The 15,951-nt window shown below is 38.0% G+C and overlaps 2 protein-coding genes across 4 annotated transcripts in view; one reads left to right on the forward strand and one right to left on the reverse strand.

Annotated features, from left to right (window-relative positions):
- LOC114875637 (leucine-rich repeat-containing protein let-4) overlaps window positions 1–15,951 on the reverse strand; it is a 79,908-nt gene that overhangs the window by 59,991 nt on the left and 3,966 nt on the right. Inside the window, exon 1 of one of the 2 annotated variants that reach the window (XM_046290171.1) lies at window positions 3,471–3,571. The exons of the other annotated variant lie outside the window; for it this stretch is intronic. The gene's annotated coding sequence lies outside the window, so the exon portion shown is untranslated. Of the gene's footprint in view, window positions 1–3,470; window positions 3,572–15,951 lie in introns of those variants that run through there. 2 annotated transcript variants of the gene reach the window in all.
- Window positions 3,869–15,951, forward strand: part of LOC114882966 (pre-piRNA 3'-exonuclease trimmer-like) — a 55,823-nt gene continuing 43,740 nt past the window's right edge. Inside the window, exon 1 of one of the 2 annotated variants that reach the window (XM_029200216.2) lies at window positions 3,869–4,046. In XM_029200216.2, the coding sequence (XP_029056049.2) occupies window positions 3,985–4,046 (62 nt within the window). In that variant the 5' untranslated portion in view covers window positions 3,869–3,984. The remainder of the gene's footprint in view (window positions 4,047–15,951) is intronic. The other variant, XM_029200213.2, reaches the window with a different exon arrangement.

Below are 15,951 nucleotides of genomic sequence, written 5' to 3' on the forward strand. Positions count from 1 at the left end.
GCGTGTAGTCAAATTCAATCACCGGGTTGAATTTTTATTTTTCAAATTTATAAATTGAATATGAAAGTTAGTGGGAGATGCATCGAATAATGAGAGTTTGGAAATGTTAATTAATTTCGTTGCCAGAAACATGCCAAAATTTTAATAAAAAAGAGTCAAAGGGTAGCTTCGGCTACCCTTTATTAACGGATACGCGTGTATTAACGAAAGGATTAATTAACAAAGTTATATTGTTTTATTATAATTCAACCACACAATGGAGTAACGTGTAATTGGGTAACTCCCACTCTCGTGGTATATATTAAGAATCATAGGAATTGATGGAAACATTTGATGTACAAAGAAGCAAACATATTTCTTCGATATTCAATCGGGAAATGTGTTTTCTGGAAAGCTGCCCGGATTAAATGAAAATGACATTTCGCGATATTCGAGCATTACGAAGAGGTCAGGATTTCGATAAAAGAATATCGGTGCTTGGAAGAGAAAAATGCCGCAATATCGTTTCACCGGGTTCGAGAGTCACAAAAATATGATTTCATTTATCTTACTTTCTGTTCATTTTTCTTTTTTTTAAGCGGCTGTTTACACGAGACATTGATTGCTGTTTCGTAGCCGCTCGACGGTAGAAGTGTGCTTGACGTCAAGAGGGTCGGTGAGAAAGACACCAACCACTATGACTCACGGCTTTTACTTATAGGTGTAATCGATATTTTGATTTCAGGACGTCCGAGGATAATTGCGTTCTCGTTACTGGCACGAGAAATTTTATCGATTTCCCCCGTTCTCAAACGTAATCGTACATTCACGCCGTCTAATCACCGTTTCCATGCTCGCTGATCTTTAATCGTCCCATTAACCCGGCTTACGTAACCAGAAAATAAAATAATTACTATTTTATATATGTTTCTCTGATCCTAATATTTCTCATCAAATATTTGATGAGATATATTTCTCGTAATTTACCCCCTCGCACTAAAAAATCGAGCGAATCGAGCTAAAAAAAGAGTATATCTTAAGAAAAGAACGTCTATCTCGTGAAACTATGGATAAAAATAGAAGAAAAGTTTAACTAATTTAAGACACTTATTTTTCAACCATTTCCACGACCAGAAGTCATTAAACAATAACGCCAAGTATATGGGTCGACCAGGTCGGTCGATAAACCGATGGTACATTTGAAGCTTGAGCCACATTGGAAGCTTGAAATAATAGATACTCTATACTATACGATATCTTCGATCAATTGTTCGAACGTGTTCTCGCATTTAAACGCGTGTAGATATTATATTGCAATCATCTCGGTTTAATGTGTTCCTGATTATTGAAATTTCCCATTTGGCAATGTACCAGATTCCTATGGTTCTTTTATGTATTTACATTGTACATACATTTGATTTGACGCGACCCGCTTATCAACTAACCGAGGAAGGTAGGAATATAATTATCGTGCGAAATTACTATGGGGTAAATAACGAAGCGAATAATAATAAGAACGTTAATGTGCGAACGTATAACTTAGCCACGGTAAATTTGCATTCCTGTAACGTTTCTATCTTGATCGATGTAACTCACCTAGAAGTCATTTTCTCCTACTTGAAGGTATGTGATGAAATTAATATAAAGCAATTAATTTATTTTATAAGCGATCCGTTATAACTCGATGGATATAGAACAATTGAAAATAAAATTCTTCCAGTAACTCGTCTTTTCTAATTAACAAATTAAAAGCATTTTGCATTTAATTTTTACAGAAGAGAATGCTTTAAACCAGAAATGCTTCATATTATCGTCCGCTATTGTATTATTAGCCATTGTGTGGCATTGCTTTGTTATCCGAAGATTCAGTTCAACATGTTATTTCACGATTTTATCAAACACTGATATTATTCGTTAAATTCTAGCGAATATAATAGAAAATAAATTGCATTTTCTTAGTATAACAATGTAGATCAGATTTACAACATAGTTATAATAATAACATTCGGAATGAAAGCGATAAAATATAACACAGTCAACAGCATTAATTCACAGCTAATATTTACTTATATTTGTGTACCAATTAACAATTAAATTTTCTCATAAGCAACCCAAGAAGAATGATAATGTAAAGAAAGAGGCCTATGTTCAAGGCGTTCGGTTAGGGGGGATGGGCATTCTTTGAGGGAATGATAGCTAGGACGATACTGAACAACTTTTTCCTTTACCAAATTGCATATTAAAGCTTAGTTTTTGAATTATTAAAGAAAAATACCGAGCAATCAGAGGGCGCACAGTGCGCAAGCTCAGCCGCGGGAGTGTTGGCTACGAGCTGGCGTGCTGCCAAACAATTTGTTCGCGACCATGTCGAGTGTGGTTCTCGTAGCCAACACTCCCGCAGCTGAGCCTGTACTATATCGCTCATTTGAATTGATATTCATTATTCATGTTTCTTAATTATATATACTAAATTTTATAATATTTAATAATTACTTTTAACATTAATATTGTCAAAATTAAGATTTTGAAAATTCCGGCTTCCCCTACACCGCCATTTTCTCAAAGAAGTTTGATTTGATCAGGAATGTACATCAAATATTGTAACTTAATATAAAAGAATACTGACAATGAGAATGAATGGTTGACTGAAAAAATGAAATGCACAATGACATGTACTTACTGATGATGATGATGATGAAGTTGATGTTTAAGGGGGGAGGGTCATGTAAAACGAAAAAATTTTACGTTTTTTTTTTTTTACTTAGAAAATTAATTTAATATCTTGAGAATGTGCTGTGAAAATTTCAAACCGAAATTCGAAGTGTAAGTGTACCTACAACGTTGTTAAAGTGACGCGCTATACGATCGCGCGCAAGAACGGTATATCTTTAAACGCGTTTATCTCAAAACACAAAATTTTACGCGCCGTGCAATGTAGCTGAGCCATTTCTCAACCGAATCTTATGAAATTTGGCACGAATGTTCCTTAATATATTCTCCTTTGCATGAACCTAACGGCTGATTTTTAAATTGAAAGAAACAATGTTTATAATTATTAATTTGTTTATATATATAAAATTTGTATATACTCATTAAATGCCATATAATAACATGCCGTTGACCGTTAATAAAAAAACCATATACTCTCTTCACAATAAATTCGAGAAAAAACGCCTGTTTACATGACCCTCTCCCCTTAAAATAACCTTAGATATGAGATGTCGTATGAGAACACAGGAAAACACTTTTTAGACGAAATCAGCTTCTCGAGTCAATGAAATACCTAAACACACAAAATATATTATAACTAATTGTTTTATACAATATTTAAAACAATACGATACAACATATCGTAAAAAAGGGGCTTGTTTTCCTTGCGACTTTCAACGCGACAGGTGTTTCTATTTAACCTTCATAAGTTACAAGCAGTCGTAGCTCGTTTAAACGGTGGCTAAGCACGCTTCGAATCGTAAATATGAGTGTATACATACCGTCGAACACAAATCCCTATTCACCCGTTGTTGTGTATGGAGAGAAACTCAGCACCAGTCGAGAACTAATTTATTTAAATCACTGCTTACGATTAGTACAACGTGTCCGCACGGTTCGGTAGCCCGGTCGAGAAGAAATTCGCATTCTCTCGTTCATGGAGAGGGCACTCGCGTAAACATTATGTACATGGCGCTCGTTGTCGCTAATGTTGTTATCAACGCGGTTTATTTAAACTGTCTATAACACCCGTAAACGTGTGAAACGAATAATCCATAACGGTCATCCGTCCCGCTCGTACGTGTTTTGACGCCAATCAACTACCGACTGGCGTTAGTATCGGGTGAAGTTGTCATAGATCAAGTCGCGCAATGCATGATGGGAAGAATATTGCTAAACGAACCGCGCGCGTAGTGCGTACCGGTGTCAAGTAGTGGAACGCGCGGCAATTAGTAGACGTGTATTGTGACAATTAATTAGAACAAAACGGTGTGTAGGATGTTTAACCGGTCGTAAATGGTGGTTCGAGAAACAATTGACGAGGACAAATATCGGGTGCTGCTTGTTCATCATCTAAGGTAAGTAAAACTTGTCATTTATTGCATCGTTACGTGTCCGAGTATGACACCGCGTATTGATGTTGCATGCATTTTGAGATAATTTTACTTCTGTCAAGCAAAAGACTGCTAACAGTCAAAATTAGGCGTTAAAATTTTTATACGAAACGTATGACACCTTTCAAGAGAATTTTACGATTCCTAAAGAAAGAAATTCGATTGTACGAAGTTCCGAATGCATAAAAGAGTTTATAACGCCATTGTTGATAGTCGTTTCAGAGGAGCATAAATGAGGCAATTGTTAAAGCTGTCAGATAAGATTTTTACTGGTGATTTCGTCCGAGAAAAATTGCCAACGATACTGTAATAAATTTTCTTAGCATCGAGACCACGCTAAATTATTTTTCACTGTAAAGTAATGAAAAATTCTTGGATCAAATACTTCCGATCGATCGATCTCGATATTCTCCGTTTCCTATTAATTTTTGCATAAAAAACCATCTTTCGCCCGCTTATATTATCCACTCTCTGTATTAAGTTAGACAATATGAAAATATACGGGAGCATTTTCCGACAAAGTCTGCCATAGCAAAGAGGTTAACGGCCTCTATATAAATTCTGTGGTGCAGGTCTCGAGCAAAATACCGGTAAAACGCATCTAACGTAAGTGGATGCATCTCTCGTGATATTAAATACATAATCGCCGACACAGAGGGTATCTCATGAAAAAAGAAAAGATCCATCGCGACCAAACCCCTATGCTGAAACATCGGAGTAGCTGTTTTACGAAGTACGGCCACTTTGTCTCGATTTCAAGCACGCTTACCACTCGTGCAGCTGTACATATCCCACGGTATTATCGTTTCGTCGTTGTACCTTGCCTTTAGTTTACGTGTCGACTGAGATTCGATAAAAATGTAAATATGTTCGGACATGTTTATAACGCGAGTCCGAACACGCGTAAGTTTTCAACGTAAGTACCTTTTTCGTTATCGGTCCTTTGCTCGAGCATCAATGATAAATACCAAATTAAAAAAAAAAAACTAAGAATATTAAATAGGGAAAGTTTTTGTGGTAACTCGGTTCTTTAAATTCTCTCTCGGTTCTCGTTTCATCGAAAGGTCAGAGGTATTTCGTGAATTTGATAGTCAGATGACGGTACCGTTGGAATAAAAGATTCGCCTAGTCGTTTACAGTGTTCGAAACGGATAGGTGCATTCGTCTAGTGAGAAATGGTGAAACTGTAAGAGGTATCGGCGGTAGATGTTCGTGAAAAGTGCGGACCTTTCGCTTCCTATTTTCCTATTTCCACTGTATCCGCGTGTATTTCCAGTCTTGAAGAATTGCCATTCATCGATCCTGGCTATAGCATCGGTGGCCGCAGTAATACGGAATATATCGGGAAAACATTTCCGCTTTACGAGCCAGTTCATTTTCTTCGTTCAAGGCAGTTTACATCGCTAGAATAAATGTTGAAACTCGAACTTTGCATATACTTTAGATCGAACGATTAAACCCGTATGAAATATAGTTACATTCGTGATTCAGATTAGAATCTGAACACGAGTACAGTACCGTGGTTAATGTATCACATACGCTTTTAGATAATTTTAGAAATTATTAAAAAAGAAATTTTTTAAGCAACAGGTTAACAACACGATACGTAAATACATTTTCATGCACGGTTTTGGTAACGATCGTTTTTGTTAGTAATTGTACGATTCGGATTGGAATTGACCTGATTTAACGGAGCTTAGCATAAGTACGGTATTTATACGAGGACATAAACCAACTAGGAGTTGTCTCGCCGCATACTATTGATCCTAACCAATTCTAGAAGGTCAGAAGTGGGATACGTCGTTATTAATTGCACATCACATCGTGCAACACGGTACTAATCTAGATAATTGCTTTGTACCGTGTGGAGAGAACGTCCAACTTGGATAAATCATACCCAGTTTAATTGGCAAATAGGAAACGCGTCCTGGTTTCTAACATTGCAACGTTACGTTCAAAATGTTACCAGATGGAATTTTGAGATATAATATAAAATCCTAACTACCCTTAAAGAAAGCTTCCCCGTACGGTTAGAGTTTCAACATTATTACCTGGGGTAATTTCAACAATGGGAACAAACCGCGAGGGAGAATTTTATTCCATTATCTCAATCTTTCTTTGGATTTCCTTTTTCTATGGGATGTCTTTTTTTTCTTAAACGAAACTGGGGGAAGAATAAGCTTCCAAAATTCATGGGCAGAGGAAAGTTTAGGCAATCGTTCACCCCACTGCAAGTTTCCTTACCGTCTAAAAGTTGTTTCATTTAATGAAAATTAAATTAAATTCAAAGTAATCTGTGAACGAGTCGATAGAGATTTAAATCGTTCTTCTTTAATATGAATCTAGAAAATGTAGAGTGTTATTAATGAAAAAAAAGAATAATTAAGCGTTTGGGGAGGTATTAGGCAACGGAAACAGGAATTTAGCGTACTTTGTGCAGGGCTTTGAAAAAGGAAAGCTCGTACAAACGAGGATAAATTAGTATAATTCGTGGAACGTGCTACTATCTCAACTCCGAGTAATACAATTAGCAATTAGTATTTCTTCCGGTGATATTAGCCGAGTTATTATAAATGGAATTCACGGTACTCGAAAGAGTTGACTAATTTTTCCATGCGATTTTTAAAATACTGTTGCGTTCCGTGAAACTGTTTAATGTTTAACATCGAACGGCTAGAAAAGAAGCGAACATACGAGAAAAATATCGTGCGAAGGGTGAAACGCGAAACACGCGAGCACACATCACGCCACCGGTGAAATAACTAAAATCTTATCTCGGTTTCATTTTCGCGAATTAACGACGCACACTCTAAACGACAGTTTTAGCCGATTTTTCATACGATTACCCTGCTGGTTGGTTAATTGTAAGTAATTCATTAACGACCATTCAATTACTCGCGGTTGCAAAATTATTTCCTCGAAGCTGCTTAATGAAGAGCTTTTAGACAAATGGACACAGACTAATCTCTGGAAGAATATCACGACCCTATTATACTTTCTTTCTAAAAAAACAAATAGAGATAGTTCGTTATAGAAATTCGGTGAAATTGCTTCTGGATCTAAAAATATAAGAGTCTGAATATATTTGAAATTTCTATGTTACATTTCTTTCAACATTCCTTTGAAATCATATTTCTAAAGCTTTCACTGGCCCTGATTTTTCGAGCTTGTTATCGATATAAGCTTTCAAAAGAAAAAGTATATATCTCTGCGTTTCGAGGTGAAAGGTCACAGGTATACATCAGGAGCGTAGTTTCTACACGTAACATCGATTCAATATCCGGGAATTGAATTGAAAATTACTTCCTCTTTAATAAACCGTTCTCACAATTTGCGCTCAAAGTTGTACGCGTGTTTAAAAGTCAAGAAGCGACCGTCTATTGTTCGTGTATGCAAGTTTCTGCGGTGCATTGTCGCGTCAACGCGACTGCACCCGCAGAGAAAGTTAACTTTACCCATTCATCAGTTGACCAAACATCTACTGACCAAATTGAAACGTTTTCGTCGCTTTCCCATCCCTATCCCTGTTCATCTTGATCTTTGCCCCCCACTCCGTCGATCGCAGCGAACGTTTCAAACGAGAAATGCAAATTCCATTTATCCGTGAGTGTTACAGATGCAATTAAACTCGGTCGACGGGGAAGCTCGAATAACATCACGTTTGAGTGGCACTTTATGGAGGAAATCGAAGGATAGCAACAAAATGGGAAGATTAGAAATTTCAAACCCCTGTTCTGGCTCTTATACAACGTTGAATGATGAAAATTATATTAGAGCATGTGGAAAGTGGTATCGTTTCTCTTATTAAATATTTTAGGGTGCATCGTTCGATGAATGGAAGAAAAGTAAATAATACGAGTGGTGCGGAAGCCCGGAAATTGCACGGTTCTGGTTATTTTCCCGAGAATTTTTCTTTAACCCCTTCCCACGTACGTAAGATTTATTATTCCGCAGATGTTACGATAGCGGTTAAGTGGACTTGGTTAATTGCAAGTCTGTTTCCCTCGTTCTCGAGTGTCCGGGAAACTTTTAATTAATCAAATTAGCAGATAACTCGGCATACTCGACGCGGTTGATTATTAATAACTTTCTCGGTTAACGTTTACAGCTGCGTATAACTGCACTATTCGCGATCGTTAGATAAGGATAAGTATAGATCTCGTGGTCGGGTCTGGACGAAGTCTGGGTCAGATCTTGATTAGGTGGGATCTAGGTCAAGTCTGAACCGTGCGAAGTCTTTCGTCCCTGGTTTTATGAAAAATATCGCCATGAACGTTTTTACTGCCTGGGAAATTTCGTTGGGAACATAGGAGGGCTGGTGGACATTATTCAAAGAGGAAACTTTGTACACCCCTATCGAGTCTTCGGAGAAACTTTTACTTCAACTTACGAGCGTTACGTGCACGCTTGGGCATCGTCGAACATAATTCAACTAAACCAGAAATAATTTTATTTAATAACCATGAAGAAGCGAGACGCTTTTAGGGCAAAATTGCAATATTATGCCGGGAACAGAGGATAGGTATTATTGTTAATAGACTCGACGAAAATCGAGTGCAATCGTCAAATTGTCAAATCGTCGAATTGCATAGGTTTCGTAATAAAAATTTTGTTCGATGTTCAGACCCGCGTGAATTGCGTTTTAAACGATTGAAATGGTTTACGAGCATTCGTCATCGTTGCTCGAATGAAACAACTCCGCTAGAAGAATTTTAATTACCAGTTTCGACCCAATACCGATTCAATTTAAAGGTAAACATTGAATATTGATAAGTGCATCGAGTATGAAAATTTTTTATCTTCTCTGTTTTATCCTAATTTCGAGGGTACTCTTTGAATCTGTTCTTTTCAAAGAAAATCATTCCAACAATCGAAATGCATATTCAGCGATTCGTTCCTAGGTAAAAAATCTTGAATATTAAGATAAAGTTTCTCATCTTTGCATCGGTTGCCGAAACAATAATGTTATGCAGAAATTTTTGCAAGTTCGACGAATGTGTGGTGCATGCGGATACATTTCAGGAGGGGATTCGATTTTCATCGAAGAGACGTTGTTTCTGCAGTGTAGAGGATCTTTGCATTGGAGATGCATCTTGTGTCGAAGCATATGCATGAAGCAATAGCGTGGGAAGATTGTCGAAACTATCGACGATATGGAACACGAATGAAAATGATATCGAATAGCAAAGGAATATTCGAAAACAATTACTCAAAGACAAAATTATTATCCTTCCTGTTCTAATATTGCGTGTCTATAATTTTCTATTACTCAGGCTTTTTATTCTCGATCGTTCATTAATCAAAAAATAGGTATGTTAGACGTCGCGTGACGAATAAATGGCATCTTTACTGCCTTCTTTTTAATTTATGGTACCATTATCCGTTACTTCATTTCTAGCTACTTAATTTTCCCGTTTCGAGCTTTCAGGATGGTGATCGTAAGACGGTCACCCTCTTCACGATTATTTCTGTGATAATAAAGGAAGTTTTACATCTTCAATAATAACGATCAAAGCGATTTTCCAAGTTTCTTAATCGTTTAATAGAGAATCTCGGCAGTCTTCCGTTATTTTAAGTATAATGTCAAGCTCGTGCAATTTAACGCAAAATCTGATTAAACATTGGAAAAGCCGTAATTTAACTTAACGTATGGCGTTGTGCATTGAAATTTTAATTATGCAAAGTTTCGATGCGACGAAACATCGTTGCGCGAAATGTTGACCGAAGACGGAAATTCGTTTGTAGAACGGTTCGTTTTAACGTGTCAGTAAACACACCTCCCTGGTTTGTTCTCACTGCTTGTAATTTACGTGATACCGTACTTACAACGCATCCAGAGATGAAATAACATCTGCATTTCGACTAACGAATTCGAAATTATGTCAGGAAACTTGCATGGTAAATTTTAACACCGTGAAACCGTGACGCGACATCCTCGTTCGATTCAATTACGACTTGGAATTTTTAGTTACGTTTTTCTTTTCGTACAATTATCATTTCATGACCGAGTTTCTGACCATCGTGTATTTTAATGCACAAGTTGGTAATCCGTATCAAAGTTCGTTTATTATTTGTTACCGAAGAGGATTATATTCTATACATATTATACGATGCAAAGTTTGGCAAGTTCCACGAGCTATAGTCTCAATAGACGATGCTATTATTCGCATTCAAATAGGATTAAAAGTTGCAAATCTTTGGATGCTATAACAGTAGGATCGAGAATGGAAGCATTAATAACGCATCAAAGTGACAATTTTCATTTAACTTTATTATCCAGACGATAATTAAAGAGTGCTTAAAAATTTGATATAATTGCTATCTCCTTATTTAATCTTTTTCCTCTGGCGAGAAAGGTGAGAAGACTATTATCACAAGAATGGTTCTACGTGTCAGAATGATAATTCATTCCGAAGAAATTTTCAGTAGGTAAGTTGTGCGTGTACTTTTATCAGATAGCACGGAAACACGGTGCATATTTCGAGGAAAGAAGCAATATAGCTTTTCTTGCGTGCTAAATTACGCGAAATTCTCTCCGGCTGGCAGACATTACGGGAGCAGGAGTGTCTGCTGATGCAAATTTTCGAGACGAATGCCTCCGTAAACTCTTTCAATTTACGAACGGATATAAATAAAACGAACCGTGCTACTAGATTACTCGGTTGCCCTAGCTTTCCTAATATTCCCAGATCGAAGTTCGTGCCGAGAAATTTCGAGCTTCGCTTTGACCTTTTCGTTTCATTTCTTTTCCCTACGGCTGTTCATATTTTAATTCCACACTGTAATTTTTTGGAATAAAAAATAATGATTCTCTTCAACATTGTGTTTTAATGAGAATTTCTTTTAACATCAGAGTTTTCGTTATTACTCGAAACTTTTTAGAGTTGAATACGTTTCCAGCGAGCATTCAAGTCTTAAGAGTTTAGGGAAAGAATATTCGTCATCAAGTTTGAGCGCCATGTCACCCATGTGTCCAGGTGATATATGAATATCCATAAGAATCTGTCATCCATTTTATGAATAACGATCCTGCTCAATTAGGTTGACAATTTTCACCGAAAATTGTCAAAGTTCCTTTCCCTTTGGCCCAATTTTGTTTCGTCGTTAAATCGTGCACATTACCTTCGTTTATTTTATAACGAGCGTGTATTACGGAGGATGCGTCGAGTCACTGATGATTCAGCTGACACGGAAGCATTAATCACGCAAACACGTTCTTCCGTTGTTGTTTAAAATAACATTATTTCCATAGTGGAAACTCAGGGAAACTGTCTCACGAGTTTCAGAATTTTCCGGAAACAATATGCGTAAGCAGTACACCGATTCAATGAAGTTGTTGATTGCGTTTCATCGTTATCCACTGCTTTCGTATAGCTATGGTGTTAACAATCTTTCTGAAACGGTATGATAAAGCGAATTGAAACGCTCATAAATGTTCCTATGAATTCAACTGACGTGTCGGTGGCACTCGAAAAGTTTTATTGCGAATAGGATGTTCAAGTTTACGACTCTAATTCCGCGAAACTATGCAGCCAGTCGAAACTCTGTTATAGCTATAGTTTCATTAAACTTCCGTTAATAACTGTACTGTAATTGAATATCGGATTAGAAGCGGGATAAACAACGAACGGTATCATCGGTACGAACGATGGGAGATATCAAACATCCAATTATGTACCTACATCGTGGCAATTTTACAAATTTTCCACCTGTAAAAAGTTCCTGCTTTTTTTTTTAAAAAAGGCAACTCTGCGCGAAACGGCAAATGCAATTTCGAAGCGTTAATCAGTCGGAAACAATCCGGATTGTCGTCGCCCCGTCGAATCGGTCGTTCATTTCATATTTCATAGGAACGGACGGCGCGTTTCGTGTTTGTTAAAAATTCGTCGGTCACATCATTATTTTCGTAGAACCAGGCCCTTTCGACGCGCCGCTGTAATTAACGTTCCCGAAGTTCAATGCAATTAACGTTCGCCAACTTCAATGCAATTAAGTCCCGTAACGAGTAATTGAATATTGATTTTTGACTGGTGTCTGCATCGATCGTGCTGGAATTCGAGCTGGAAAAACATGTGTCGTTCGCGGGGCCACCGGGGATCCAGAGGCGGAAAATTTTCATAATTTCGAGAATCGAATTTTCCAATCCGAATTAGTGGAATTCGTAATTCCTGTTTCTATTAAAACGTTCAATTTCCCTGAATTACTGTCGAGATGGAACTTCGAAATGACGAGAAATTCGTCTATGGAGAGACCGTGTGAACTCAGAACCCTGGCTACTTCCGGCACGAAGGTATAAAAGATAGATCACGGTATTCATCCTGGTTAGAAACGGTCGATACTTCGCCATTATGCTCGTATTCCTCTCAGAATGGTTCGTTAGAATCGTTCGTTCGTAGTCGTCGCAGGAAGAAAGGGTGCAGCTAGAAGCTCGTACGCTTTGTACGCGGCTAATTATCGCGTCGAGTGGAAACAAGGAAATTGTATGCTGTTCACACAATCGTGCGAACTGGATAATGGAACGCGATATTGAAACGCTTGCGAACGTAAACTCGTCCACGTGGTTCTCGTGCGAAATCTTGTATCGCTGCAGGTGTAGATGGTAGATTGTGGCATCCGTCCGCCACGAACATGATCAATAGATACATTGATGAAATCGTGTTCCTCCATCGATAATCTAGAAACCGAGATTCCCGCAAATTGCATTCGGATTGGACAGCTCCTTCAAGTGCTTCACGGATTTTTCATTTATTTAACTACCACTTTTCAGTTTGGTACGAAATTTTTAATTGGACCTCGACGAAGTTGTAGCTGCTTTCTGATTCTCAATAGCGACCGACTATTTCACTGGTGAAAGACCAGGTTTCAAATAGGAGTTATAAAATTTCGGGTTGCTAAGGGAAGTAGTATAGGGGTTGCTTTAAGTAGCCCACTCTAATCAGTGAACAGGGAACTTTAAATTGAAGCGGTTGCAATTAACAATTAAAAATAGGGAAACTTTTGCTTGAAAATTTTTGAGTAACTCACAGATGGAATTAGATTTACATCGAAAAAATTCTTGTCACGGCAGACTTCTTAAATACCCCGATTCAAAAATATATTTATAAAATCAGGGAAACTGTGTTTGTACACGTCTGAAGAACTGCCTATTCAAAAATCTTGCGAAACTAGAAGCAGAGGGAATTCATGAGAAGAATGGCTTCAAACGAGCGTACATGTGCAAGGCATAAATTACGATATCCATGCTTCCGGTTGGTCGATCGATGACGAACTAAACGTCAGCGGAGGAAAAGTTCAGCATCGAATCCTGGTTCCTCGCCTTGTCCGTTCGCCACCGTTCGCATGGCGCATTTACATTTGGGATTTCTCGATGGACGAGAAAGGAAACTTGGACCGATAGCACGGGAAGTTTCGAAGAAGGAAACGGGCGTTCGATCTCCGTTGGGAATCGAACGATCTTACACCAGTTCTCGACGATGAAAACGTGAGCGCGAATATCGAAGAATCGTCGATCGGTAAAATTTTATCGACAGAAAAATCAAATTCGAAAGGAACCGACACCTGCGACCGTCGAACGACCATGTCCCGCGAGTTAATAGAATTCCCTCGGGACACGATTTCTCGAGTACTGTTAACCTTACGTATAGGAGTAAATAATAAATTCATTTCGCTATTCAAAATTTTCCGGGTACGCGTAACGTTCGTTAAATACCGAGATTTAATTGTATGCCCAACAACGAAGAATTCGAGACGCGTTTCTTTCTTTTTTTCCATTTCCTCGAGACGACGAGGTTTCTCCTTTATTTTAATCTACAAAGCGGAAATATTTAGCATTTCTGTCCGGCAGAGACGGCCGTAATTATGTCTGGACGTTAATGTTATAACGAGACAGTCGTGCAAATTCTGGAAACATTTAATTCCACGTAATTCGGCGCAGCTCGCGAAACAAGGAAACGTTTCTTTCAGGGTGAGAGACTCCACACAACTTCCCTTGTCTTTCGACGATCGAGACTTTCCCTGCCTCCTCCTTCGCCGCCGAAAGACATTTAATTAAAATCTCAATTAAAGAGAATTCAGGTAGGTGCGATTGAAAAATGTCTCCTGTCCCCGTTCCGTAAGTGATAGCGACCGCAAAGGCATTCCACGCGGAAAAAAGGATTTATATTCAGCGTTCGAAATGTTTAATTGGCACGGAAAGTCTACCTCGTTCGCAGCTCGCCAGATGAAAGTGTCTATAAGTAATAGAGTCTGCCGGTCGGATGTGGAGCTCGGTGAATTGAAAATTAAAATTGAATCTACCGGGAGTCGAGTGCAACACGTGCTACTTCAAGGGACTTGGGAAGACTACGAAAAACAATCGAATGTTATTTTAATCCTTCTATTTCGTGTTATTTTATTCTCTATTTGTCGTTATTTTATCTATTCTGTCAAATGTAATTTGAAAAAGATTTCTATAAATAGTCTACTTCCAATGCTTTGGTTAAAATTGTGCGGTTAATTCAGGCTTGGAAAATTCCTTCCCTTTGACCTATATCGTAGCTTCAGGGTGACGTTGGAACACATTTTTCTTTCGACATACTTCAGCTTGAATTTAGATTAAAATTACGACGCAGAAGATAGAGAATCGACTAGAAAACCTGTGTTTCAAGTATCGAAAAGAATGGTAAAGACATTTTGAAAATGCCAAGGAAAAGAGGAAAATGAGATATCATCGCTAAAATATCGAATTCAAGGGAGCCGAAGATTTACCAAGATTTATCCCCGGTTCTGCTCATCCATTTTAATCAACACGGCAGGCCTCCCTTCGTCTTGAAATTAATAATTGTCGGAGGATCCTCCCGGGTCGCGTTATGTAAAACGCGTTAAAGTTGAACTTTGCTTTCCGCGCCGCCTCGAGCAACTTTGCACGCGAGATGATAGTTAAAAAATTCTCCGGAGGAACGTTTCTTCTTTCGTTAGGGAAATATTCAAAGAAGCAGAGGGAATTTTTTATTGTAACGAATGGATTCTCGCGTGTCCTTGTCACTTTTTCAAATTTCTTTGTCCGACACTCGTGAAGCAATTTTTGTCGATCAGAAGATACAGCCATTTTATCTATATTCAGATTGTGCAGTTATTTCGATAAAATTCTAAGAGCTATTTTCCGCTGCTTTCGTGTCGTCAAATCGTGTCAGACTTGATGCGTTTCGAAATCATCTTATATTTTTAGCTCCCTCGTCACAGTTTTATTTCTAATGAACCAGCAAGCTTTATTTCAAGCGAAACAATTTACACTGTCCGATTCGTATCGCGATCATTTTCGGAGTAATCAAGATTGCCAATCATTCAGGGAAAAAAGGATCTCCGTATAGCATTGCCGAGCGTTACTTAATGCCCTACAGTAATTTACAATCTTCTCAATCGAAATTACAAGCCTCGATGGTATATCATAGTATCGTGCAAACATATCGCATTATGCCTTTTCTTTTCTGAGAAACCCCGAGCAAATATACTTTATTACTAACTTTGTGACATTTTTAAAACCGCCTATTTAATAATACTTCGTATTGCCCTCGAGATTCAACCCCATGCCCTCAATTGTTTCACTGCAAAAAATTCAATCAAATTCGAATGAAATATTCTACTCTTCTCTAAAAGCGCAAAACTAGCTTTGTAGGAAATACATTTTTGTAAAAACAAAAGCTCGTAGATTTTTCCTATTTTAAACGGTCGCTTTCACGCGAACAATAATCCTGGGAAAATGGAGAAAAATCGCCCGGTTCCTATGCGAAACAAGATAACTGGTGATTACTGTTGTCGCGTTCTCGTGGGTGGATCGGTACATTCCGTGCCCGGAATACGTCGAATAAGCCGAAAAAGGTTCGAGCATTAT

Source organism: Osmia bicornis, chromosome 2 (assembly GCF_907164935.1).
Source record: "Osmia bicornis bicornis chromosome 2, iOsmBic2.1, whole genome shotgun sequence".
Taxonomy (NCBI): Eukaryota; Metazoa; Arthropoda; class Insecta; order Hymenoptera; family Megachilidae; genus Osmia; species Osmia bicornis.